This window comes from Stegodyphus dumicola, chromosome 7, assembly GCF_044657685.1.
Source record: "Stegodyphus dumicola isolate Sdum_Otavi_A_Nest chromosome 7, ASM4465768v1".
NCBI classification, from domain to species: Eukaryota; Metazoa; Arthropoda; class Arachnida; order Araneae; family Eresidae; genus Stegodyphus; species Stegodyphus dumicola.
In genome coordinates, this window is record NC_140774.1 from 195,665,906 (window position 1) to 195,693,095 (window position 27,190).

At 30.3% G+C, this 27,190-nt stretch overlaps 2 protein-coding genes across 11 annotated transcripts in view; one reads left to right on the forward strand and one right to left on the reverse strand.

Moving 5' to 3' along the window:
* LOC118185366 (ubiquitin carboxyl-terminal hydrolase 40-like) overlaps positions 1 to 21,614 on the forward strand; it is a 114,412-nt gene extending 92,798 nt beyond the window's left edge. Inside the window, exons 27-31 of the mRNA XM_035355206.2 lie at positions 3,148 to 3,213; positions 4,938 to 5,157; positions 16,420 to 16,515; positions 18,851 to 18,951; positions 20,396 to 21,614. Coding sequence (XP_035211097.1) covers positions 3,148 to 3,213; positions 4,938 to 5,157; positions 16,420 to 16,515; positions 18,851 to 18,951; positions 20,396 to 20,522 — 610 coding nt within the window. The 3' untranslated portion in view covers positions 20,523 to 21,614. The remainder of the gene's footprint in view (positions 1 to 3,147; positions 3,214 to 4,937; positions 5,158 to 16,419; positions 16,516 to 18,850; positions 18,952 to 20,395) is intronic.
* The window catches only part of LOC118185367 (uncharacterized), a 295,900-nt gene that overhangs the window by 42,617 nt on the left and 226,093 nt on the right, over positions 1 to 27,190 (reverse strand). For 3 of the 10 annotated variants that reach the window (XR_015042300.1, XR_015042301.1, XR_015042299.1), the window contains exon 2: positions 24,507 to 24,662. The exons of the other annotated variants lie outside the window; for them this stretch is intronic. The gene's annotated coding sequence lies outside the window, so the exon portion shown is untranslated. The remainder of the gene's footprint in view (positions 1 to 24,506; positions 24,663 to 27,190) is intronic. 10 annotated transcript variants of the gene reach the window in all.

Genomic DNA, 27,190 nt, shown 5'->3' on the forward strand with positions numbered 1-27,190 from the left:
AAATACAGTGATGAATGTTATAATGGGATATGGATTATAATATTTATTTCCCACAGGCTTGTTCATAATTTTTTAGCTGTAGTATAAAATTTGAATGACTGTCGTATGACAATGACTATGGATCTGATATCCAGTGGTGAGGTCTTGCATTGTCATGTATTTTGTAGATTTAATTTCTCTGATTTTTTCCTCAGTTATTGGTAAGGGGTAAACTGGATATTTTGTTATGTGTTGCTGTTGTTTCTCATCTCCGTGACAGCAGAGCTAGATTGGGTCCATGAACCCACTCACCCTGAAAGAGTCCAGTACAAAAAGGGGGTCTTGAACCAGATCCTGTCTGGTAAGCCCCAGACAAGATAAAATGTGATCAGGAGAGGCCTATGTGGTAGAACACTTAGTGCATATTTCAAAGTGTTTATTACCACTGACAAAAGTTATTGATAACTGATGGCCACTAAGGAATCTAGTAAGTGCAGCTTGATCTCATCTATTGTTGCTTTGAACCAAGGAGCCACCAGGGCACTTACTCTGATACCATGGGTGCACAGGTGGGAACCATCCATTATTCTTTGCCTTACATTTAGAAAATAGTTCCATATAAGTAAAAGGAGCATTGTGGTCTCGCTAGAACCAGCTTTAACCAAGCTGTCCGCAATTTCATTTTCAACAATGTCAACATGGGACGGGATCCACTGAAGGTGGATCCGACGAGAAAGGGAAAATTGTTTTAGTTTCCTGAGGATGTCTGCACATATATTATCCCTCACATTATGCCAATCACTCAAGTGCTGGAAGGAAAACTGCACATTCAAAGTTACTTTTTTTACATAATCACAATGTTTGCCCTGGGCTCTCCTTCATTGCTGCTACATCAAGTAATCCTATTTAAAATTTTCTGGAAATATTTTTCTGCCAAAAAATACTGTCTTTGTATCCAATAATGCATCTACTAATATACTGTTTAACGCAATTTGAATCATGGGGAGAGACAAATTGTTAATTATCACTGTATTCAGTTTAATATGAGAGGTATTTTCATGCTCTGATATTTGTATCCGCTCTATTGCAGCACCCCAACATAGTTTAAAGGTTTCTTATTTTCTCCTGTTTTCGTCTTTTACGATTCATTTTGGCAGTTGCCATTAACAGGCAAAAATTTTTTCAATTCTACTAGTACCAAAATTTGGCCTTCCTTATTTGCTACAAGTCTATGAAAATATCCACTCAAATCTTGCTGATATCTCACTACATGTGTGTTCATTGACATTCTCCTTCTTTCAAATTTTATTGCTCAAATAAGAGGACTGTTGAGCTATGAAACCCATGTATTCTAGCATACACAGGTTTCACAGCTCAACAGGATCTTGGCTTTAAGGTAAATATAATTTGAATAAACTCAAGTTTTGTTCCGTATAATAAGTTTACTTACTTTTCACAAAATAAAGTCTGTTAATTCTTCTGCTTTTATTTGATATTTACCAAAAAGTTCAGTTTCTAATTTCGCTGTATCTTTTACCATGGAGAATGCTTTCAAAGGGGGAGATTTAAACATTCAAACTTATAACTCACTGCTTAGTTCTCACAATAAAAATTTACTAATGTCTTTGCACTAGCTCTGGGACTGACCTTGAAGTGCAGCGATTGCTATTCTGTGACAGGGTATAGTAAAAAGGCTTATATTTGGTTAATTTTTCCAAGGTAATTACTAAAATTCTACCATCAAAAGTCGTGACCAGTTTTATTGATGTGTGCATGGTGTCTAAGATGAACCTGAAGCCTTCTGCAGTATTCCCAGTTGCCAGAGGAGTGTGAAATCTTTAAGGAGGACCAGGCCAAACTTTACTTCATCTTGTGACATGGTTCTTACATGATTCAGACACCATTTAACCTTTAACATGAAATAAATTTAATTGTTAATCAGTAGTCTAATTTTACACATTTAAAATAACTAAGCTACAAGCTGGCTCAAATAATTTACATGCGTACAAGTTTAGGCTGCAGAAGCCGAGAAAATTACATTTAGCTAGAACTGGCAGAATTCTAACCATGCTGCACAAATGCCAGAAACTATCTCTCTCTAAAGATAGAAAACTCTCAGATTAAGTGCATCACAACCTAATTTGCATTCTGGTGAAGAGTATGAAAAGAAAAAGTTAAAGTAAAGATCAAAATTATAATAACTGGTAAAATAAGCAGTTATTATAATTTTGATCTGTTAAAATAAACACAAGAATCTTATGGGTTTTCAAACTCAGTTCAATTAAAAAAATGAAGCCACTGTTGCTTGGAAACATGTAAACAACACAGTGCTACAAAACTTTGGGAAAAAAATGTAGCAATTTTTGTTGATGTGGGGTTGATGAAATCCTAAATACCTTTATAAAGTTTACTTGATGAAAACTGCTGTATTTACATAAAATGGTTTATCTTGTTTAATGTTATTTTATTATGACTGTTAACTCAAATACATTTGAATATGCCTGTGTAATAGAAATGTCAGTAAATTTCAACTGAGTATTTAGAATGGGATATCTTTTTTAAGCTTTTTTAAAAGTTAGCATAACACTCTTGAAACATGTATTTGTGTAAAAGTAAAAAGACTTATTTATCTTAGACTTATTAGATTTATTTAGGTGATTATCATAATCAAATAACTAAATGATTATTTGCTTGAAATACTCTTGTGTTCTCTCTTCCCTTCCTGACAGGAGTTTTTTTAAACAGTTACTGTTTTAATTAGGTAATGCTATAAGAATTTTTTTTCTTTTTAAACTGTTAGTTATTTTCTTGTAAAACTTTAATTTATTGTCATTATACAATGATATTCTCAAATAATGATAAATACATTTATAGCATTTTTACAAATTATGTTATAATTCCTTGTTATATTAAACTTTGTTAATACTGAAATTTTGTATGAATTTTTATATCTTACAGGATGTTATAAATGTTGTTAAAAACTAAATCTATATTAATTTAATTTATTTAATCAACTGTATTTAATATTATTATTTCAACTTTTATCATGTTATAAATATTTTGAACTGTGGTATACTGTTAATATTTGGTTCACTATTGTACCACTCCCTTCGGAGACCAAACTTAATGCCCTAAAAATTTTTAACTTGCATTTTTTGTCTTTTATAGGAAACTGAAAATTCTTTCTCAACAGTCATTAGCTGCTCAAATATTATTTAAAGAAGAAGATTTGATGTAAGTATTTTATGCAGTGTGGAGACATTTGTTTTATTTTTGTTTTTTGATTTATGTGTTTTTGTATATTGTTTGTACTTTTCTTGTTTGTATAAAACATTATTTAATGCCTGATTTTTGGTAAAAATTAAGTTTCCATCAATTATGCTTATGGTAGTAAATTAATTAATTTCAAATTTTCATAATTGACTGAATAAAAGGTGAAATAAATCTATTACATATTTGGTTTTATATTTCCCAAATGCTCTAACAAATGGTAACAAATGGTTTTGAATTCGAAACAGTAAAATGAGATGTGTCTTGGTTATTTTTAAAGGTAGTGCAAATTTCAGGAATGGGATAAAAATAAAAAATCCAGTAATATTAAAGCAATGCAAAGTAGTACCTCTGAGATTAAGTTTGAAAATAATCTCAGATTCAGAACTTATTGCTGCCTATATTCCGTTCATTGCTTAAGTCTTGGTAAAAGCTCACATCTGTTTACTGTACAGGTCTTTGACCCTTAAACTGAAAAATGCCTATCCTAAAAGATCATGGAAGTTGACAGAAACTTATGAATTTTTGCTATTATTCAGAAATCAAATTGTTGAGAAGGCAAATTTTTATCATCAAGCTTTTATGCATGGTATTCCATTATATGAGCAAACTTCTAATTAGTTATAAATTACAGTATATGAAGACATTGTTTTGATTCATCTTTAAAGTATAATTACATTCTTATAAAACTGGTTGTAAATATTAATGATGTTTGTATAATCTGGAATGTTATTAACTAAATTAACCAAAGCATAATTTAAAATGCTAATAATAAAGTTTACAAGAGTCCTAAAAGTCATACAATTTCCATAAAAGTGTAAAATTTTCAAAATGTACATAATTTGAATAAAATCTCTTTGATTTTTTTTAATTATTATTTATTATTATTATTAGTCCAAAGGGGCTTTGACCCTAAAGGACTATTGTTTTCGCTTTGTGATTTTGCATTGAATCACTATAAACAGCGAATCACTTTTCAAACTGTTGCCACCAAATGTTAAGAGTTCTGCATTATATTTGAAGAAATTAAATAATGAAAAATCTGCATAAATGTATGTATATTTCATGCATTGTGATAAAACAACGGTACCAGGAGCCATCCAATTTTGATAGACGTAATCCTCCTACCAATATGGGCATGTGGAAGAACAAATTTGGAATTTGTTTTATTATTGATTTCATATTTTGTAAAACTTTAACGAATTTTTCAGTAACAAACTCAACGATTTAAAAGCGAGCAATGGCAACACTTCTATGGGGGGAAAAACTTTTTATCTCCAGCGCACGGAACTGTGTATCGGAAATTCTAAATATATGCTCATTTTAAAATTATTTTGCGACATTGCTATTGAACTGAATTTTATGGTAGAAGTGCAAAAAACATGATATTTAATAAATAAAGGTGACACACAAAGCATTAAACAAATGCTCCTTTGGGCATAATCTAAATTTTTTTAGCCTGGGAAAATTTTAGATACATTGTTTTCTAGGTGAAATCATTATAAAAGAAATGAACATTTTCATATATTACATAGTAAAAAAATTTTTAATTTTTCTGTTTTAATGTAAATTAAACTTCCATTAAATGTTTGTAATAATATCTACCCTGTGCCAGGATCCTTTTTTTTTTTTTTAAATCATAGCTTAGTTTTATAAAAATATTAAAAATATCTTGTTTTCTCTTAAAGGCAGACCGAGCTTTTGTTAAATGTGTGCCAACGTATCTCTGACTCCAGATCATATGCTCCGCCCTTAGAAATGATTTGGGATGCCAGCAAATCTGCTCCTCCAAAATCATTAAAGCAAGCTATAGCAGATGCCTTGGCTTGTCCAGTTCAAAGAATTGTGATAGCAAAGCACTTTCCTGAAAAATGTCAATGGCTGATCATTGATGATGGCAGCAGTTCTGTAAGTTGTAATTTGCTTTTTGGGGTATAGTTTATCCCTCCCTATTGCGTGAAATAAAAGTTAAAACTATGTGATATAACGTTGTCATGCTTTTAATATTTTTCACCTAACATAAATTGGTGTTTTTAGTAGATTACAGTACAAAGTCCGGAATCCAGACTTGTAGGAACTTCGGTAATTCCGGATTTGGGATTTTTACTAATATTAGATCATCAGTTTAATTCTAGTAAGATGACATGTAGAAATTATAAAATTAAAAATATGAAATAGGGATTTGGGAAGTACTGAAGCATTTGTGACCTTAAGGAAATCAAAATTTACCAAAAAAAAAAAAAAAAAAAAAAAACCCTCAATATTTATTTGTGTGCTTTATTAAGCATTCACTTTCTTCATTATTAGTAGCCATATTTTCCATATTTTCTGGATTTAGAATAGCTACAGATATCTTGGTCCATTTGTTGACTGTTGATTAGTATATTGTCATTGCAATCAAAAACTTCTGTACTTCTGTTATATCATCTTCATTTATTATTACTTCTTCACAAATTGCATTAATTAGAAAATTTTGCTTTTTGTATGCCATATCCGAAAACCTTCAAATTTGTGGTTATCATCACAACGCTTAACCATCTAAAACCAGGCTTAAATTCTCATAACACAACCTTTAAAGATGGCGCGATTCAAAACACTTTTCTCTCTTCTTTACTGTTCCCTAATGAGAAAAGTCGTTAGGCTGGTCATTTGTCCCCTCCATCGATGAACTAAAATTTACATGTTTGTTGGAATAGTCTAGAATAGGTTACTTTTTCAAGGTTTATTTTGATTTAATTTAAATTCTATAACATTTACTATTTCTGATCAATCTTTGTAATAATTTGTGAATTTTGTGTCTTTGTTTCTACTAGAAATTAGAAAACAAGAATAGAACTTGGCAAAATATAACAAATATGAAGTAGCTTTATGTGCCTGTAGGTCGGAATGCAATATTTGATAATCTGTTTTCATTAATAAAATAGTAGTAATGAATAATTTAATGAAATAATGATAAAGAATTCATAATAATATTCATTACTATTAGATGATTAGAATATGATTCATTACTGTTAGATTTTGAAATAAACATAAAACAATAATAAAGCTTTAAATCTGCTTCTTAATTTTTTTATTGTAATATAAAAAAGAAAATCAGAGATATATTCTCTAAGACATAAAGAATTCTATGTAAATTTTGTTTCATAGGCTGATTTCGTTCAAAATCATCGTTATAAGTTAGACTTTTCCTTGATTTTAAATGAAATGAATATACATATATTCTACATAATAATTTTTCTAATTTATTTTTAAAAGATTAATCTTTCGTACTTTCAAAATAATAAGGGCATACAGGGTGTTGACGTTTACAGTGTAGGAAACATGTTTTTTATATTTTTTTTAGTGATCAAAACAATTAGCCAGGAATATTTTCAAAACAATTTTTTTTCTTTTTCCGCTTGTATTTGGCTGCAACTGTAAGATTGACGAGCATATCAATTAGTTTCTCTAGTTAAAGTTTTAAACAATTCATTTGAAAATTTTAAAAAATGAACAGCAAGATGAGTTTCTGAAAATTCAGTCTTTATACCAGGATTACTGACAAAGTCAATATGTTAGCTTTGTCATGCTCATTTGGTTGTCTCTATTCGAATAAATTATTAGTGTTGCTTTTGAAGTCATCGGCAACTTTATCTTCATTGAAAGATTGATTAAAATGTATTTCTTCTATATCTGAACAGTGCGAAGCTGTGTCAATAAAAGTTTCCCCTTCTAAATCTCTTAGCAACTTATTAATTTCGTCCTGACTGAGACCTTTGAAACGAGGTGCCATAATAAGAACTGAATAAGAGTGTGAGGGAAAAAGTTACACTTGAAATCACGAGAAAAAGCTCTAATGTGTAAAAGAGAGATAGCCTCTGTTTTATTTTCAAGTACATTGGTGCGAGACGTCTTCGCCAAAACGTAGCCAACCAGTAAAAGAAATGGAACAAAATGCATAGCCAGGGGCTGCTCTGACACAGGAAACTGGACCACCTAGAGATTCTAAAGATAAACGGTTGCTCTAAAAGGGGGAAAGAAAGGCTGGTACAACAGTTGTACCATAGCCAGCTTAAAAGCAAGTAAATTCCGTGGTACAACAGTTGTACCGCCTGCTTTAGAAAGTTAACTAGCGTCTGCTATTCATAATTAGTCATGCGTCATGACATTTGTGACTAAAGAAATCATCTTTTCTGCTAAATTTTGTCTTGGTTCTGTCACATGCTGATGAAATGAAGCCTGAATTATATTAATTTACTTATTTATTATACTTACCGCTACTCCCGCACATGCTTAAGGCTTATCCGAGTCCCAAATAAATAACTTCTCACATATAAGCCTTATCCAGGGCCGGCACTAGAGTCCTTTGTATCCTCTGCGGTTCCTAAATTCTGCTGCCAAGCAATACTCAAAATTTTGAAAACTTTCCATTCTTTTGTGTTTCCTAATTTCTAAGTTTTTGCCATTCCTTAATTTTGTTGATTGGTGCTTCTCTAAATTCTGCCATGTTTTGCAGCTACACCAGTTCTGGCACTGATCTTGAGCTTAATAACAAATCATTTATTCTCAACCCAAACAGCAATAAATGTAATCCTTTGCACTTTGAGTATCATTTACAAAATCAATTTTTGATTATGAAAAGAAATTTCTGTTAAATTTTTCTTCACTATGAACACTTTGCCTTGTAATTAGCTGAAATCTGTGATAGTCATGCAGTGATGGAAACAATATATAATTATTTGCAAGGGCATCAGTGCCGAAGTGAAATTAAGAATCAGAATGCTTCTTGTGTTTTATTATGAAAAAAATATTAAATGCAGAAGTGTAATTCATAAAAAAAAATTCTGAAGAAAAGGAGGTTGCTGGTGATCAAGAAGTCCGAATTTTAGATCATTCTAGGTATTAGGGTGTCCAGATTTTGGATTTTGTACTATATAAGGTTCTTTGTGTATCTAAATATTGTGTTTAATTTTTTATGTTCTACATTATTACTGAATCATGTTATATATTCAAAGAGCAAAAACAGTTTTTTAACTTGTATTAAAAATGATAAACTGTCTTTTTGTAAATTCTGTGCAGATTATACTATTCAGTTAATCTGTAATTTTTTTTCTGATTATGTAATTAATTAATTCAGTTAATTTCCTCTAAAATATTTTTCTCAAGTTTAGAAAATGGGAATACAGATAAAGAGATAGATGTAGCAATAATTCTTAAATGTAAATTAAATGATTCAGCACCTAATTAATATAAAGATTAAGGGTTTAAGAAAGCATTTATTGTTTTTAAATCCCTCAATTTGTTAAGCAATAACAGAGTGATTAAATTAAAAATCTTATGTTTTGCCGAGTGGTAACATTCTTATAAGTGGTTATGGAACAAGGCATGCTCAAGATATTTCTTGTGTAATGTAATGTAATAATATGAAAATTTCATATAGACGGTACTAAAAATATTTTTTAATTTAATAAATAAAATCCTTCTTCATCATTGAATTTAGATTATTAGAAGCTCTAATTTTGTTTGTTCGTTCATTACTCAATCAAAAATAAACTTATAATACATTTTTTTAAGTTTATATCTGAAAATGTTTAGAATTTAGCATATCTGACTTTTTTTATAGAAACTGAAAAAATTTCATTGTGGTTACTTTTTTGTGTTAAAAAGAATTTAAATGTATCTATCATTTAAAGATATGGTATATCTTCAAATTTAAATAGCTATTATGTACATATTTTTGTCTTTGAAGAGTACATAATTGAATTATTTAAAAAAAAAATTATTTACTTTTTAACTTTTGGGAAGATACTTTATCTAAACATCAGTAGTTAATTCTTATAGTTTTTGCTATATATTCTGAAAAGTGTATTTCTGTGATAAACAAATTTTAAATAATTATATGTTATCTGATATATTAAACATTTTTTTCTGTGCTTGTGTGTTAGAAAATCATAGACTCCAACTACTATGGATTCTCCGTAGTTTCTACGGAAATTCATGAAAAACTACGAGCTACGAAAAGTATGGAAAAAACTACGGATTTTACAGAAACAAGAGCAGGAGAACCAGTACGCAAAACGGAACCAACTAATTCATCCGATGATTGGCTGAATACTCGTGTTATCATATATCACATGTTGAGTGCGTTCCTAGTTTTGAAGAATTAGCCAATCGTAGATCAGTAACTCCAACCGTTAACGACTTATCAATAGTTCCACCCAATTGTCTGTCTCCCAGGTTCCTTGCTGATGCGTGTTTAGGCTGCATTCGGCTGCATTGTGTAGTTTACGGCGAGAGCTTAGTGTGTGTCTTGTGAACTGTGAATCAGGTGAAAGATTTTTAATCATAATGCTGCCTCGAACGAAGAAGCCAAAATTATCAAAGCAGAAGTTTAAAGATTCATATTCTTCAGAATTTCCATGCATTAAAGCGTCCGAAATTTCTGTGAATCACGCACACTGCAGTGTATGCAACAAAGACTTCTCAGTTGCTCATGGCGGAAAAGATGACTGTAAACAGCATGTGTTTTCTCAAAAGCATATAGAACTTGGCACCGTAAAATCTAAAGAAATAACAAATTTCTTAATAAAAGATGATGAAACAGATCTTATAAAAGCCGAATGCTATTTTGTTCGTTTTTTAATTGAACATAATCTACCGCTTTCTGTTTCGGATCATTCCAAAGAGCTTTTCAAAGCAATGTTTCCGGATTCTGCCATAGCAAAAAAATTTAGCTGCGGTCATACCAAAACTGCTGCTATTGTGAAAACGTTTGCAGAAAATACTGTTGCTGATATTATAAAATCAGTGTGCAGTACATCATTTTCTCTAAGTACTGATGGAAGTAATGATAACAATGATAACAAACTGTGCCCATTGGTTATAACATACTACAGTAAAGAAAAGGGAGTGATAATTACTTCATTGATTTCTATTTTAGAATGCACGAATAATACAGGAGAAGGTATTTTTAATTGTATAAATGAAAACTTTAAAAACAAAGGTTTAGAATGGAAAAATTGCTTATCATTTTCTTCAGATAATGCTAGTAATATGATTGGAAAGTTTAAAGGTGTAGCATCATTTATCAAAATGCATCAACCAAGTATAATCACCCGAGGTTGTCCGTGCCACCTCTTGCATATAGCTGCAAAAAAAGCTACTGAAAAATTAATTGGCTCAGAAATTGAAATGTTGATAATAGATATATATTTTTACTTGGAGAAAAGTTCGAAACGGAAGCATAGCTTCAAAGTTGCTCAACAAATTTTGGGACAGAATGCAAAATCTCATAAAATTTTGAAATATTGCAGTACGAGATGGTTGTCTCTTTTAGAATCTATAACAAGGATTTTGGAACAGTGGGATGCTGTGATAAATTTTTTTGGAGATAAACCAGATAACAGTGAGAATGAAGGAAAGAGATTGCAAAACATTAAAAAAATTTTACAATCACCGACCGCCAAATTGTACTTGTTATTTTTGAAAAATACTTTGCCTTTGTTTATAACAGTAAATATTAATTTGCAACAACAAGCTCCTTATATACATAAATTGAGAAGAGAACTTTTTGAACTTTTAATGAATTTATTTGTTAGATTCGTAAAACCATCAGTAATTTCTAAAGAAAATGAAGATGTTACTCTAACGTCTATTCCATTTCAGAAGTATAGTAGACAAAAAGAAAATGAAAATTTAGTGATTGGTGCGGAAACAAGACTATATTTAAAAAATGCCAAGTTGAATGAAAGTGAAGTGAAATCATTTTTCAATTCTGTGCGAGCTTTTTTTGTAACTGCATGTTCATATATAATTTATCCATTTCTAAAACATGCTGAAGTTGCTGACATCAACTTGAGAACTGAAGTCTCATTTTCATCTGTTCTTTACTTGATGAATACTTTTCCATCCATTATTGATGAAAAATGTCTTAATCAAGTAGAAATTGAATTTTCCATGTATCAAGTAGATGATTTGAAAGAAATTGTAGATTTGCGTGTTGATATAGCATGGGGAGAAATTGCCAAATTAAAAAATATGAATGGGTGTATTAAATACAAAGTATTGCCTTCTGTAATGCTTGCTGTCTTAATAATACCTCATTCAAATGCAGCTTGCGAAAGAATTTTTTCTATTGTTAAAAAAAATCAGACGGAATTTCGACCAAATTTAGGTCTTAAAACTCTTGAAGCAGTTTTGATTGAAAAAATAAATATGCAGGCAAATGAAGAACTGTGTTATAAAAAAACATTCTCAAAATCAGAACTTAAGCTTGCTAAGCATGCTACATATAGATCTTTGCATTCATAAATTATGCATATTTTGTTTAATACTTATATGTATCATTCTTGGTTATTTAAATTTTATTTCCCTGTAGAAATCATATCCAGAATAAAGATATGATTTATAGCTTCTGATTTTTTCTATGATTAGTAGTGATTTGAAGTACTTTTTATTAGTGAATGCTTGAGGAGTTAAAAGAAAATTTCTAATTAAATGTGCATATAATTTACAAGGTATATTTTTAATTATTCAGTTTTATATGTATATGGATTTTAAATGTAATAAAATTGATTACAATTAATTATTAATTTAAAATTAATGAATGGTTAATTACAACATATGCTACGCGCACATTTTCAAAGTTGTAAAAATGTCGTTCGCACGTTGACTACTGACAAGGTTTGCTGAAGGTTGGAGTCTATGGAAAATGAATTTTTTTAATAATAATAATAATTTTCAACTGGTTTTAATAGAAATAAACTGAAAATAAAAGGCAGAACATAATGGTCTGAAAGAGCTTATCATTTATGTGAAGAATAATGCAGTAATTTTGAAGTCAGATTTAGCAGTTTTTCTTCACTTTCTTCTGAAAAAATAATTGAAATGAAAGAACATAGAATTGCATTTATTACAGAAGCTGCAATTCAAAATTCAAAAGTTATTTTAAAGTAAACCATCAGCTTACCAAAATTTTTGCACAAATAACATTAAATGTTAAGCAACAAGAATCATCATAAGTTGCATAAATTTGCAGGTTTATGGATAGTTATATGGAACCTTTTTCTTCAGCTGCAGAAGTGAAAATTATGAAAGGAAAACATGGTAGTGCAATAACAATAATCAGGAAACCCAGGAAAATATCAGCTAAGAAAGAGGAAACAAAGCCATTGGTGCTATTTATTAAAAAAAGTGAAAGCAACTATCAAATAACTTCTTTAGGTGAAGGTAAATGGTTTGATTTGATTTATGTAACTATGGCAACGCCTCAAGGGCTATCTGCCTAAGAGGAGAGATGCCTTCATGGAGAACTTTGCGAGGAAAACTGGCTCATATTCATGTTACACATGGGGGAAACCATGAAAATGCCCATGCAGCCAGCCTGTTCATGGGATTCAAACCCAAGACCGAACTACCAGTGTTCAGCAACTTTACCGCTCGGCCGCTGGTGGGTTTCACGTGAAGGTAAATGTAAATTAGAATTGGGATCATTGAAATGACATGTATGTAGAAATGAACAGGAGCCTGCAGGAAATGCTTCTAGGATATTTAATTCGTCTCTAGGAAAATGTTTTTGGAATAATTTTAGCAACAGAAAAATGGAAAATGTGATTTTTTTTTTTTACTACAAGTATTGAGCAATAGTTTAAAGGATAAGATTTACAAATCCCTTTAGACTCAACTAAAGGACAGTTTTAATTATCACCCACACCAAAAACAAAAACATGCAAAAAAAATCAGTTTTTCTTTAAAAACCAACCATTTTTTTCATTCCGTGCCAAGGAGGCTAGAAAACTTTTTCCTATCAAACATAACCCCCAGGAAATGGGAGAGTCCAAAGAAACCTGCTTTTTCTTTTTTTTGGGGGGGGGCTGAAATCAATCTTAAATATTTGTCCAAAGTGAATCAAGGAAAAATCCAAAGATAACTGATTACAAGCATTTTAAATTCATTACAATTTCATTAATTCCTAAATTAATTTACCTAAACATAAAGTTTTAATTGTATCGAAAGTTAAAATTTTTAGACATTTTTGCATAAATTAACCTGAAAATATTACTCTCTCTGTTTTTAAATGCCAATAAAATATGGAAAAACACTTAAAATACTCTTTTTGCCAAGAATTTAGAGATTTACATCTAATGTTTTAGTAATTAATTTACACATTTTTAAAATTTAGAACTTAACTAATGAATTGCATTAAGCAACTTAGATCTAAAATTAATTATTGAAACAAAACTCATCAGGAATTTAGAATAAAAATAATTACTATACAGCAATTCGAATAATTACTGCAATAATATGTATAATTTAGAAAGCTAAAGTGTGAATTTTATACAGTAAAAAGTCCATAATCTGGACATCCATTATCCGGAATGATCTATAATCTGGACCTCGAAGTCACTATTTTTTTTTTTTTTTTAATTGTGTGTGTGTGTACTTTACACATGCACGTTTAATATATAGTGGACGGTATAAGCTAGGCTAAAATTATCTTTACTGATTCTAAGGCATTTCAGTTAATGTTGCAGACTGCGCTGTTCCCTTAATCTTCTAATTGGATCCAGCTTATTATTTTTTGCAGACTGTTAGAGCAATTTTATAAAAATTAAGCTTGAACTTTCGATAATGTCAAAAAGAGTTTCCAATTCTGGAGTTGCAAAAGGATCTACAAAGCGGAAGCATGTTTCGATGTCCAGCAAACAAAAAGTGGAATTGCTTCAAAAAATGGATAAAGGCATATCCGTCTCAAAATTATGCGAGAAGTATGGCATTGGAAAGTCCACTATATATGACACAAGAAAAAGGAACTTTTTGAATTTTTTGTGAATTCCGACACCCCACTTGCAATGAATAACAGAAAAAGGGGTTCATTATGCTAAAAGTGACAATCACGACAAAGTGATGATTGAATGGGTCAGACAGTGTCGCACCGAGGGCATGCCATTGACAGGTCCAATGCTAATGGCTCAAGCCAAAATATTTCATGAACAAATGAACTGAGTACACATGTTACGGTGAAACACCGAAATCTGGAGAATGTCGACTCTCACCAGTGAATGTCAACATTCACTTAGTCGCTTGGTGTGTGTCCAAAATATTTTCCAAATACTCTTATTTCTGACTTACACTGGTCAATGTCGACATTCACCGTGTACTAATGGTGAATGTTGAACATATAAGAATATTATATTTCTTCTCCATAATTCAGTTGCAAAAAAATGCACTTAAAAAACTTTAAAAGACTTAAAAAAAGAACTTAAAGCACACAGTACATTCAAAATAAGAAAGGAAAATAATAGAAGTTAAAAATTTACTGAATTATACAGTATGTTCTAAATGAGAAAATAAAATAATAGTAATAAAAAACTTACTAAATTATGTGATTCAAATCTTATTTATTGCAACAACTTAAACTATTATGGCAGTTTGAATTGTCGACTCCTCTCTTTTCGACCTACACCAGAGCATATCTGTGATTGTCGACATATACCGGTGAGGGTCCGAATGTACAAGAATGTAATGCAATATTCGATCTTTCACCGACATATTTGGTGAATGTTGACATTCTCTGGTGAAAGTCGACATTTACCAATTTCGATCTTTCACGGTAACACACATATTTGACTGGTTGGTTAACCAAATTTAAAAATCGCCATGGTATAAGACAATTAAAAATTTCAGCTGAGAAACTTCAGCTGTTACTGAGGCTGCTGAATAATTTGCAGATGAATTCATTGAACTCATTAGTAGTGAACAATTATCTCCAGAACAAATTTACAATGCTGATGAAACTGGTCTTTTCTGGCAATATGTACTGCGAAATACCTTGGCAACCTCTACAGAAAAGGCTCCAACTGGTGTCAAAGATTCCAAAGTGAGACTAACAATTTTAGCATGTGCAAATGCTGCAGGAATGCACAAGTGCGTAATCGGAAAACATGCACGACCTCGAGCATTTAAAGGAGTAACAATTTACACCGTTATATATCTCACAAGTAAAAGATCAAGGATGACACAAGGGTTGATGAATGATTGGTTTGAAAATCATTTTATACCCGAGGCTCGGTGACATTTGAATTCGGTTGGTTTACCTGATGACTCAAAAATAGTCCTGATTGTTGGCAGCTGTTCAGCTCATACTTCACTTAAAGTTTTAGTGAAAAATAATGTATTCGTATTATTCTTACCTCCAAATTGTACGTCTATCATTCAGCCTATGGATGTGGGAATAGTGCACGCGCTGAATTGCAAATATAAAGCAGCATTTTTAAAATCTATGTTAAATTTCTTGAACAATGGCAAGACTGTTCAAGACTTTTTGAAATTTTTTAGCATAAAATCTGCTGTGTGGAGCACTGCAAGATCATGGGAGGATGTGTCTCCAGATACGTTAAAAAATGCTTGGCATAATTTATGGCGAGATACCATATTTCATGGTGAGGACGATGAAGATGATAGCCGCAAATTTGAAGGTTTTCAGACATTGCAGAACTAGAGGTGAAACTTTCCAGTTATTGGATTTTGTAAAGATATGTGGAGAAGCGGTAGTAAATGAAAATGCTATAACAGAAGTTTTTCATTGCGACGACAATGCCCCAATCATCAATCAATTAACGGACGACAAAATCTGTAGTATGGTTCTAGATCCAGAAAATATCGCTTCTGATAGTGAAGAAAGTGACAGAGAGATTATTGAAAACAAAAAAATTTCAATTGACACGTTAGTTGGTATTCTCAACACGGCAATTACAGGACTTGAACAGTGGAACTTTGTAACTGAACAAGAAATTATGTCTGTTTATGGAATTAAGGAGAAAGTATTAGCGCAAAAAAAGAAGCAATTTAAAGAACTTACATTGAAAGAAATGTTTAATAAAGTAAACAAATAAATATTATTTGTGTGTTTGTGTGTAAAGTTTGATACCCTTAAATCATAATTGCTCTTTATTTCATAAATTATGGTTTCATATTTTTCATTGTATAATTTCCGCATGCCATGTTACCAGATTTAAATTGGTGATCTATAATCTGGAATCGTTTAAGTCCCGACGAGTCCGGATTACGGACTTTGTACTGTATTATTTCTTTTCATTTAAAAGAAGCAAAATTAAAATTAATTTGTAATCAGTCTGTTTTTTCTTCCCTAAACTCATCACTCAAAAAAATAATATGATATTTCTTTCACAGAAGAAAGGAAATAAAAAGAAGAGATGGGGAACTGGAAAATCAAACCTAAGACATTCACCATATTTTATAAAAGATGGTGATACGATAGGTGTAAAGGTAAGAACTTGCAATCTGCTTTCTTAAAACTGCTTTTATTTTTTATAATCACAAAATATTTTGTTTTTAAAATTCTTGTGTTACATGTTCTGAAAAAATATATATATAAGGAATAGAATTAAATTATTAATTAATAGAAGAGAAGTAAATTGCAATTTAACTGATTTTGCAATATATGTTTTTAATTTTTAATATTCTGAATTTTCATTTTTTATCTGTTATATTCCAATAACAATTATTCAGTATTGGTTAAAGAAATACTAGTAATGATGTAGTATGAGATCTACCAATTTTATTTTTTAGAAGGCTCCTTTAAAATTGGTTGTTCTAATAGTTTCTTTTTCCCACCATTTTATTATATGTTTGAATATAAAAGTTATTAATTTTTTTTATTTTATGAAGCATTATTATTGAATTATGAAACTACTGAAATTTGATTTGCGTACTGTTCTGCAAATACTTCCACGTTATCTCGCAGAAGCATAGTTGAGATCTGTAAAAAAAACGATGATTATTTTTTGTCATACTACAGGATATTCTTAATGTATATGGCTAAACAATTCATAGAAACTGACCATTTCAGAGCTATTTCTGTTCTTGTTTTGTAAAATGGAATTGTTTAATATGTTTTAATGGAATTAAAAATTTAATAGATTATTAAATTAATAAATGAAATTATTTTCGTGTATGTATTTTTAACTATTTGTATTTATTTTCATGTTTAAAAATAGTGTTTCAATGTCACCATCTAAGAAATAAATAACTCAATTTTAAGAATTCAGGATCTTGCCATGATTGGAAGTTGTTCCAAAGGGAAGAACCAATAAGAGCGAGGCTTGATATGAACTGGGATCAGTAACTGAATTTTTGCTGAGTAATTTTGGCTGGCTGCAGGGGAGCATTATTAGCCATTTCTGGGGAATGTTCTAATATCTTAAACTGATTACTAGGTTTACTAACAGAGTTGCTTACAGTTTTTTTCATTAGTAACTTCCCCCTCCCAGTAGATCATACTACATCATTGCAGAAATATCTTTGTTTTTAATATTTGACAATATTTCTATTAATTATTTATAATATTTAATAATCTTCTAATATTTCCATAATTTTAAATTTTGAACTGTTTTGCATAATATATTTTGGATATTCTTTTCAATCTTAGTTTATTATTGGTATAAAAAATTTTCTTATTTTTTCAATAAAAGGCAACAGTAGTTCATATTATTGTCTTTACTCAACACCAAAATAAAATATATCACTTTATCATAAGACAGATGTGGAGTGATGAAAATGTCTAGAAATTGCATTTTTTCATTTATATTGGGTCAGTCAATAAATTCGTGCGAATTTTTTTGGTAACTTTTTAAATAATATAAAAAATCACAATTTAACATTTTAATCAATTACATATTTTCTTTCATTATCTACAATGTCTTGCCATCTTACAGGCAGCATTTTTAAGCCATTGCTGTAGAAAGGCTCTGGTTTTCATGCAAAAAAACTTGAAAATTCATTGTGTACATCCTGTTTAGAATTTAATTTTTTTCCAAGTAAAAAATTTTGCAACGCGCGAAATAAGTGAAAATCACTTGGGGCAATATCTGGGGAGTAAGCAGGATGTGGCAAAAGCTCCCAATTAAATTCACTAATAATTTGAAGCGTTGTTCGAGCATATGCGGTCTAGTGTTCTCATGATGAAACAACACTATCTTGATATTCACCATTCGTAGGTGTTTTTTGATCAGTTCTGAGTTTAGACGGCAAAGTTGTTCACTATAAACTTCTGAATTAATCGTTTGATTTGGTTCTAACAGTTCAAAACGACCTAAATGAGGTTTATCATCAGTGCTGCTTTTTCCCAACTTTAAATTTTTTAAACCAAATCTGGGCAGTCCTTACACTAATAGTATGTTCACCATGTATACTTTTAATTTTTATTGCTGCAAACCTGGCAGATTCCCCACACGAAAATAAAAAATGTAGCACAGCATGTTTGTACTGATTATCTATATTCATTTTCTATGGGTACTAAAATGTGTTCGATATTTACGAAAGTTGGTGATGAACTGAATAATATGTTAATCAAACAGTGACAAGTTTCAACAGGTTCAAAATTGTATTATTTTAGTAAATGCATCATAGTGAATTCCATGCATACTCTCAATGTACACGAACTTATGGACTGACCCAATACTATAAAATTCAAAATGGTTTGAAATCTGTGTATTGTACAAATACATATTAGTAAACTGCTAATAATTTAAGTTAAGAAAAGTTGATTAATTGTTGAAGAAGTTTGTAATTTGTTTTATTTATTTATTTATTTATTTATTAGGATCGGCTAAGCGATCCAAATGACCTAGATGATTTTATGACGCCAGAAGATGTTGAAGGACAAGAAATTTTAAGAATAGCTGCTGAAAATAAAAGAATTAAGTGAGTCATATTTATTGACTTTTTTATATGTAAAATTATAGATGTGCAAATTTTCATGCTGCTAATTGTTTCAAATTTTTAATAAGAGTTAAATTTTAAAACTAGGTATTGTAGAATAAATGTTTATAAAATATAGAATATTATTTTTATGAATTTTTTAACATTAATTTTCACTTAATGTAAAATTATAATAATAAGTGTATTTTTTTCTAAAAATATCGAAAAGAAATTGCTTTTATGTGCCTTTTTTTAATTTGTTGTAGCTTTTTTAGTCTTAATCAGCAGTTCTTACACTTTGTGAGTTTGTGGACTGATGTGCACTTCTGGACCTCTAGACATTAACTTAACAGTGTTTTTGCTTAATACAAAACAACAAACTATTTTCACTGGGTTTTTTTTTTTTTTTTTAATTATTAGAATCCCAAGTTTATATACAGAATTTGCTTTTCAAATTTTTAAAAAAGTTCTAATTACAACTTATTTTGTGAAAAGTAAAATATATACATTGCTGGTTCTTTGCAGTATCTAGTAAGTAATGTTTGTGTAGATGTGCAATGTATCTGTATCTGTTCTGCAGTAAAACAAATACTGAAATCCAGTGATATGAAACTCAGCCAATTTTAGTATTTGTTTTTTATTGTATGCGAGTCCCCACACTCACAAATGTGTTGCAAAGAATAAAAAAAATATTTAATAATATTTTCTGCTAATTCTAGGCATATATGCCTCACACATAATCAAAAGTGTTGTAAACTGTAGTCCTTCAAAGCAGTTTCAAAATTTCAGGGAAATGTCATCTTATGGTTCCATGAGTTAATACTATTCTAAAATAAGTTTTTCCTTCATGGACCCTTAGGCCCATATAACAGATGCATTTGTTTCATACGAACAACTGTTTAACACAATTTTTCTGTCTGGTTTACTATTGAAAGAAAGATGTGTGATTTTTTTCCTTCCTTTCGAAAAAAATTATAAGTTGTTCGTTTTTAACCAATCAGCTATCAACTTGTTTGTAATGGGGAACCAGTTTACCCTTTACATGTTAACTCCAAAGTGAACTGTGGTGATTGGCCATTATGACATAGCACAAAAATTGCTCCAAACAGTTGTTCTTCCGAAACAAATGGATGTGAGATAGCAACCATAGCAGTGAAACTGTTCATAATGCAATTAAATAGCAAGTAAAATTTTAACTTGAAGAATCATTCACAGAACCCTGATTAATAATTCCAGTGATCCGTAGTTCAAAATTTTTTTTCTTTGTGATCTGAAATCCGTAAAACTTGTAATGGCAAGCAGTGTGGATTTATGATCTTGTATTATATTGCTAATTTTAGGCTTTACAAACGTACCATCATTTTGGTTCAGACATTGTGCTATAACTTAATTTTAAAATTGTAAAAAATATAATTAAATAGAACCATTTTTATTATTACTATTTTAGGCGCCAAGATTACAAAAGTCCATCCAGGTGTAGCGAGTGGATGCTGGGTGGAAGTGATCGAGAATTGCCCAGACATGCCAAAAAGTCTGAAGTCGGTATAACGATACATGTCGATGATTTTACGTGACTTTCTGAGTGAGAAAATAAGACGTTAATTGAAAATAATCATCTATTTTAAAGACGGTGAAGTCCAGTTCTGTGTTTTCATGTCTAGCAGCTTCCCATATTCTCATTTTAAAAAAGCATTTAAAGAAATTTTTGCATTTCTTTTTCTTTTTTCCTTTTTTTTTATATTTTTTTTATTGTGTGTGTGAGTTAGCTGTATATATTTTTTAGTCTCGATCTTTCTCTTCCCCATTGTGAACAAGGGTTCAGGGAAATTTTTAGAGAGCATTTAAATTAATTATATTTATAATATAGCACCAATGTGAGAGAATACTACATTGTATAAAATTAGTTATGATGAAATTATGCTATGATATTTTATTTAGATCAATATTTTGAAGACAGCTCTATTAAAGCTATTATTTTTATAGTTTTTATTCTCTGAGAGAAATGGCTAAGTTGCTAGTACAATCACTTATAACACAATTTAAGCAAGTATCTTCTTTTTAAGTTATGTGTACTTGTTTACATGTATCATTAATTTCATTTTTATTGCATTTAGACTTTTTGTGGTGTCTTTTTATTTGTTGTTGCACTGTAGAGTGAAAATTGTGTACATAAATTAGTGCAAGTTAAGGAAATTTAAAATTTATATAGCATGTAATAGAGAAAGTAAATTATTTTTATTTTTTCTGTAAGGTGTGTAAGAGTTTTAGTGAGAATTGTCTTTTAATTTTATTTTTACCAGGGTTGTAAAAAAAAAAAAAAAAAAAAAAAAATTTGAATTATTCTGAGAATGCAAAAGCTTTTGGATGAATATTTGAATTATATGCATTCCAGTGTTGTTATTGGTGCTAAATAAATTATTATTTGGTGCAGAATATTGGCCTAATATATAAAATCTTAACAGAAATGTGTAGAACTTAAACAAGATCTCTTTCTTGTATGATAAGTGAATGTAAATTATTATATAAAGTATTGCTTAATTGTATAGAGGCCAGCTGCATAACTTGGTAATTGTTGTTTGTAATTGTTTTGTAAGCAGCTCTTGCTTATAAATAAAATGTTTGATAAGAAATGTATCTTTCTGATTAAAGTTTTGTTTTTACTGTTTTATATTGTTTTTTCATATAGTCAGACTTTTATATGTTGTTCCACAGAGTTCATCTTACACTTTTATTTGCTTTTCAGTTAATTTGTTATTTTTTTCTTTTTTCTAATATTTTAATGAAATAAAATGGGATCATCTCAAACAAACCTGAAGTTGCTAGAGAATTTTTTAGAAACTGAAAGATTTAAATTAATGATTAGATAAAATTTTAATGTGATGAATACTGCTACAAAATAAGATTTTAAAAACAGAAAGTTTTCAATAAAAAGTCATAAAAGTTTTCAGAAGTATTTCAAAAGTTATATTTTTGCTAAAAATAACTGTTGGGAAATAACTTTAAAAAAAGTACTTAATCATTTTTTAAGTGTTAAAGATCAAGAACTGATGTAATAATAATATTTAAATGGATGTTTTAAATATATTTTTCAAATATCTAAAACATAGCTTTATGTATAAAAAAAATTCCATCATTATCATGTAGTAGGCATTGATTGTTTCAGGTTTTTATCATAGCACTTAAGTTTGGAGCTCTGCTTTTATTTTCAGTAATTTGGTTTAATCAGAATATTTTTCAGCATTATTTATAAATGTTTCAAAACTTGTTGCTGATGGATAAAGATGTAAATACAACAGTCTGCAATAAAATATATTTGTAAATTAAATTTAAATCTTATTCTACTTAACCATTTATGCTAATGTATTTAAATATTTTTTTTTAGAAAATAAAGTTTGAAACACTAGATTTTTTTCGTGACGTCACGCAGCTGCACCACAGGTCCAGGGTTCGATCCCCAGCCTGGGCAAGGTTGACTCAGCCTTTCTTTCCTTGAGTGGGTCGATGATATGAGTACCAAGTTTGCTTGGGAACTAAACACCGGGAATCCTGTGGTAAGCTGACCACTTGCTCAGGGCATATAATGATGCAGGCTATGGCCCACTAGGGCTGTTGTGCCACATTAGCTTAGAAACACTAGATTTCTTTTTTACAACTGAAATAAATTTACTTAGGAAATAGTTTTAGCTTGCATTTAAGAAAGTTATTATTTTTTTTTATTTCATGTATTTTAATAACCCCTTTCAAAGTTTAGTTCAGTATTTCCCAAAATATTAAACATTATGACTCGCATTAATGTATAATTTGTGACTTAGTTGCTGTCCAAGAAAGAACAGTCTTAGAAATAAATATTTTATTAATGCACCAAAAATAAATAAATATGTCTAATTTTTTACACTTAATTAATAATCATAAAGTATAATTGGAAAAGAAACTATTAAATACGAATTAAAAAATGGGTAAAAATGAAAATTTAGATTATCATAGGTTTTTGTATAAAATTCTGCCTATTTTGAGAGTAGTGATATGACATAAGTCTCTTTTCTTTAAAAGAAAAGAAATAAAATAATATATAAAAATCTGAATGCTTTCAGATTTTACATTATGCCGAAGAACATTTTATGTGTTGTCTTTACTTATTAAATATCATGTTCTTCGCACTTAAACCACAAAATTCAGTGCAACAGCAATATTGCAAAATAATTTTAAAATGAGTGTATCTTAAAGTTTCTAATACGCAGTCTTGCGCACTGAAGGTTTTTTTTTACTTTGCAGCGTTGCCATTGCTCGCTTTGAAATCATTGAATTTGTTAATCAAAAATTCATTAACGTTTTACAAAATATAAAATCAATAAGAAAACAAATTCTAAATTTCAAATTCGGGCTTCCAGATGCCCATATTCACAGGAGGTTTATGTTATTCAAAATTAGATGACACTAGGTACCGTTTTTTTATCGCAATGCGAGAAATATACATACATTTATGCATATTCTTCAGGGCTCTAATATTTAGTGGCAGCAATTTCGAAAAGTGAACCAATGCAAAATGAAATTAATAGTCCTTTGGGCTAAAAATAGAACCTTTATCACATTGCACCAAAATCAATAGAATTTCACTCAAAATCTATATCAATCTGAGGTTGCTGTGAGCCTATTTACTATATACAGCATGTTAAAAATTAATGGAACAAACTGTAAAGGGTGATAGAACATATCTAAACTAAGATTTTTCATCATAAAATGCATGGTCACATGTTAGATACAAAGGCAGATGATGACGTCTCCATCAGTTCAATCAAATACAATTCAAGTCATAATGGGATTCAGCCTGAACTATGAACCTAAAAATCTAGGTGCAGATATCGTACAGAGTACAACATATCTTCTGACAGTGAAATTAAATCAATGAAGATAGATTACATAATTAATGAAGTCTGGACCTTAGGATCCATCTGAAAAGATGACAGAGAAGGGAGATAAAAGAGTAAGACCACTGGCTCTTAAAAAAAAGTGCTTAGATAATTTAAGATAAGGACAAGAGACCTTTAATTCATCCATGAAATACTAAATATAACAGTCTCAATTGAGAAACAATGCTTTGTCAAAACTGGAGAATGCATACAAGCTAAATTAAATCGGAGAGAAAAATTAACATGTAAAACGTAATGATAGTGCATACAAAAATTACCATTTTCATACATGTACCAGGTTTGGTTTGATTTTGAGAAAAGCATACTAATATTGTATTTACTTGCATACTTTTCCTTCTTTATTTTATTAATTTTATCATGCATAAATCAAGAAAAGGAAATTATGCAAGCATTTTTAATTATCAAACGATGCAGTTAGCATAACAAATTAAAAATATTCATGGATAAACTACTAGTAACTTATCACAATATTATTTACTTTAAAAAACCATACATTTCAATAAAATTACATGGTAATATTAACCTTATCAAATAGCTAATAAGATATCTTCATTTGTGCTTCCTGTATCTTGAAAAATACATAGTAATATTAACCTTATCAAATAGGTAATAAGATATCTTGAATCTCACCGGGCTTATTGTTATTCATTGCCATTCTGAAGGCCTCAGATTGCATGAAATAGCTGTCTGTATATGTTACAGCTTACTAGTCATCGCCATTGAGTCTGTCTCGCCACGTGCAGTGATGATTGCTGGCCAATCGCCAATTTTCGACAAGGGGGAACCCTGAAATATATTTTTACCTTTCTAACACTAATAGCCGTGAAATACGTTAAATAAAAACTCTTCTAATTTAGAAATGGAAAGAAGTGATCTTAAGTCTGATCTATAATTATAAATAAGAATATCACATATAGATTTTTGGCTACTTGTAGATGAAAAAAATTATCCACACTTAAAAGAAACTTTTCAAAGATTAAACTCTTGCTTTTGATCAATTTACCTTTAGAGCCATAGCTAGGGTTTTCAGCTCCTGGTGTTAAATACGAAAGTAAATGTACACCATTTTGTTCACTCAACTCATTTCTACCTAAATAATCTCTCTAAAATTTAAACACAACCAAACAAGTTTATTCTACCAAAATAATAACATTTTACAGCTGTTGCCATTCAAGCAAAACTGAAAAGGAAATTAATATTACTCTGTTTGAATGTAGATGAACAATGCTATACTTTACAGCTGGAGAAAGCTGAAGATTTTACGCCCCATACAGTTTACCAAGAAAGGGAAACATTTTGTAACATCAATTTGGTGCCTTCAGGATACGCACCTGGTAACAGGTGTGCAACCTTACTCCCCCTAGCTACACTACTGCTTAACTTTGCAAATATGGTTTTTCAGCTGTGAACTTGTTAAAATTAAAATTCAAATTCAGGAAAACAAATGAACATTCTAAATGACTGCATGAAATAGCCATAACATCATACGTATCACAAATAAATTCGCAAAAGACATGCAGTGTCAAATTTCACATTAAAATATGTTAGTGTATTTAATTTGCATCCTATTGATTTCTTTAATATGAATATAAAGAGTACACTCCGCAAAAAAGGGGGGGACAGTTCTATAGCTTCCATTCTACAGGGCCAATTAACGAAATTCAAATTGTGTTTTTCATGTCATTTTCGAAAGCGTGGAAGAGGAGATGGGTGGGAGATCCTCGAACCTGTCCCCCCTCCAGATGTTGCCCATCAAAATTGGGGTTGGATATGCATTAGATTTAGGTATAGCGTTTTTCAAATGTAGGTATTTTGACATAAAATCGGACATTTTCTGAAATGGCATGCCAATTTTTTTCCATATTTCAATACTACAACTCAAATTCTACTGAGTTTTATACAACTTGAGCGAGTTAGCATAGTTGTTGAAAGCCATGATAGCATCTAATGTGGTTTACACACTTTGTTAAAAATAATTTGAAAGTAGGAACGGAGTTACTTTTTTTCCTGTCATGCACAATGAAAAAAGGGAAAAGAAAATAGGTTGCCATAAATTAGGAAGTTCACTAAGTAAATTATTCTTGGCACAAACCGAAAAAAATACGCAAGATAATTTTTTGAATTTCTCCATAAATTTCGCACCAAATTTTACAAAGTTTAATATTTAGGCATCGTTTGAGTCGTAGAATTGAATATAAAAAACGGCATGTCATTACAGAAAAAGTCCAATGTTGTGCCAAAATGCATATATTAGAACAAAGATATATATAAATCCAATGCATGTACAAAGTCGCGCTTTCGAGACGTAAAACACGCAATCTGAATTTCATCAATCCGCCCAGTAGAACGAAGATATAGAAGTACCCCCTTTTTTTTGTGCAGTGTTCATAATTATGCTTTTTTGTAAACATACTACACAACACATTTTTAGAATTTGTGTATTATATATGTTTATACTTAAAATATTAAATGTGACTGGCTCGCTAAGATTTTTCAAATGAGCCTTTAACTTTTAGAATTTGAGAAGAGAATGCTCAGAACCCTTTAAAGTATTGAAGAACCTTACCCTGTAGACCGTGAGAAGAACTGTTTTGCCCTCTACTCCCCCCCCCATGCCATGCATTTTGCTGTTGTTTATGCTCACTTGTCTGACGTCTTGAGCACCATTCAGGTGACAGAGTGATTTAGCTCAGTTCCAACCCCAATTTTGATGGGTAGCATCCGGGGGGTGACAGGTTCGAGGATCCCACCCCTCTCCCCTTCCACCAAACCACAGGAGAGGACTTTCGGCTCCCACATATTTAGAGTGTCGCCACCAACACTATACATTTACAAACATCCATGCCTTTTCGGGGATTCGAACCCGGAACCTTCAGCACGGCAGTCAGTGATGCTAACCACTATACCGGTTGGATGGCATGTATTTTGTAGTAGCATCAGTGCTAACAAGAGCTTGTGGCTCTGATCATTATGCCCTATTTTACATATGAATAAACATTGTGATAATTTTACAGTCCATTTATTTATTCGATGGATCTCAATCTCTAACACACAAAATGAATTTAAATCTTAAAAAAAAAAAAAAAAAAAAAAAAAGAGAGAGAGAGAGAGAATTAAAAGATTAAATTTATGCTGTTAATTATAAAATTTTTAATTCTTGAAATAAATGCTCTTCATTATCGTGTACGTACCCCTGATAAGAAATTTTTTTAATTTAAATTGAACTTATCTATTTTTTTAAATGTATTTAGTTCTATTTTAATATTTTTTAAATAAAAACTATATTGAAAATTTTTATAAGAGTGGAAATCACA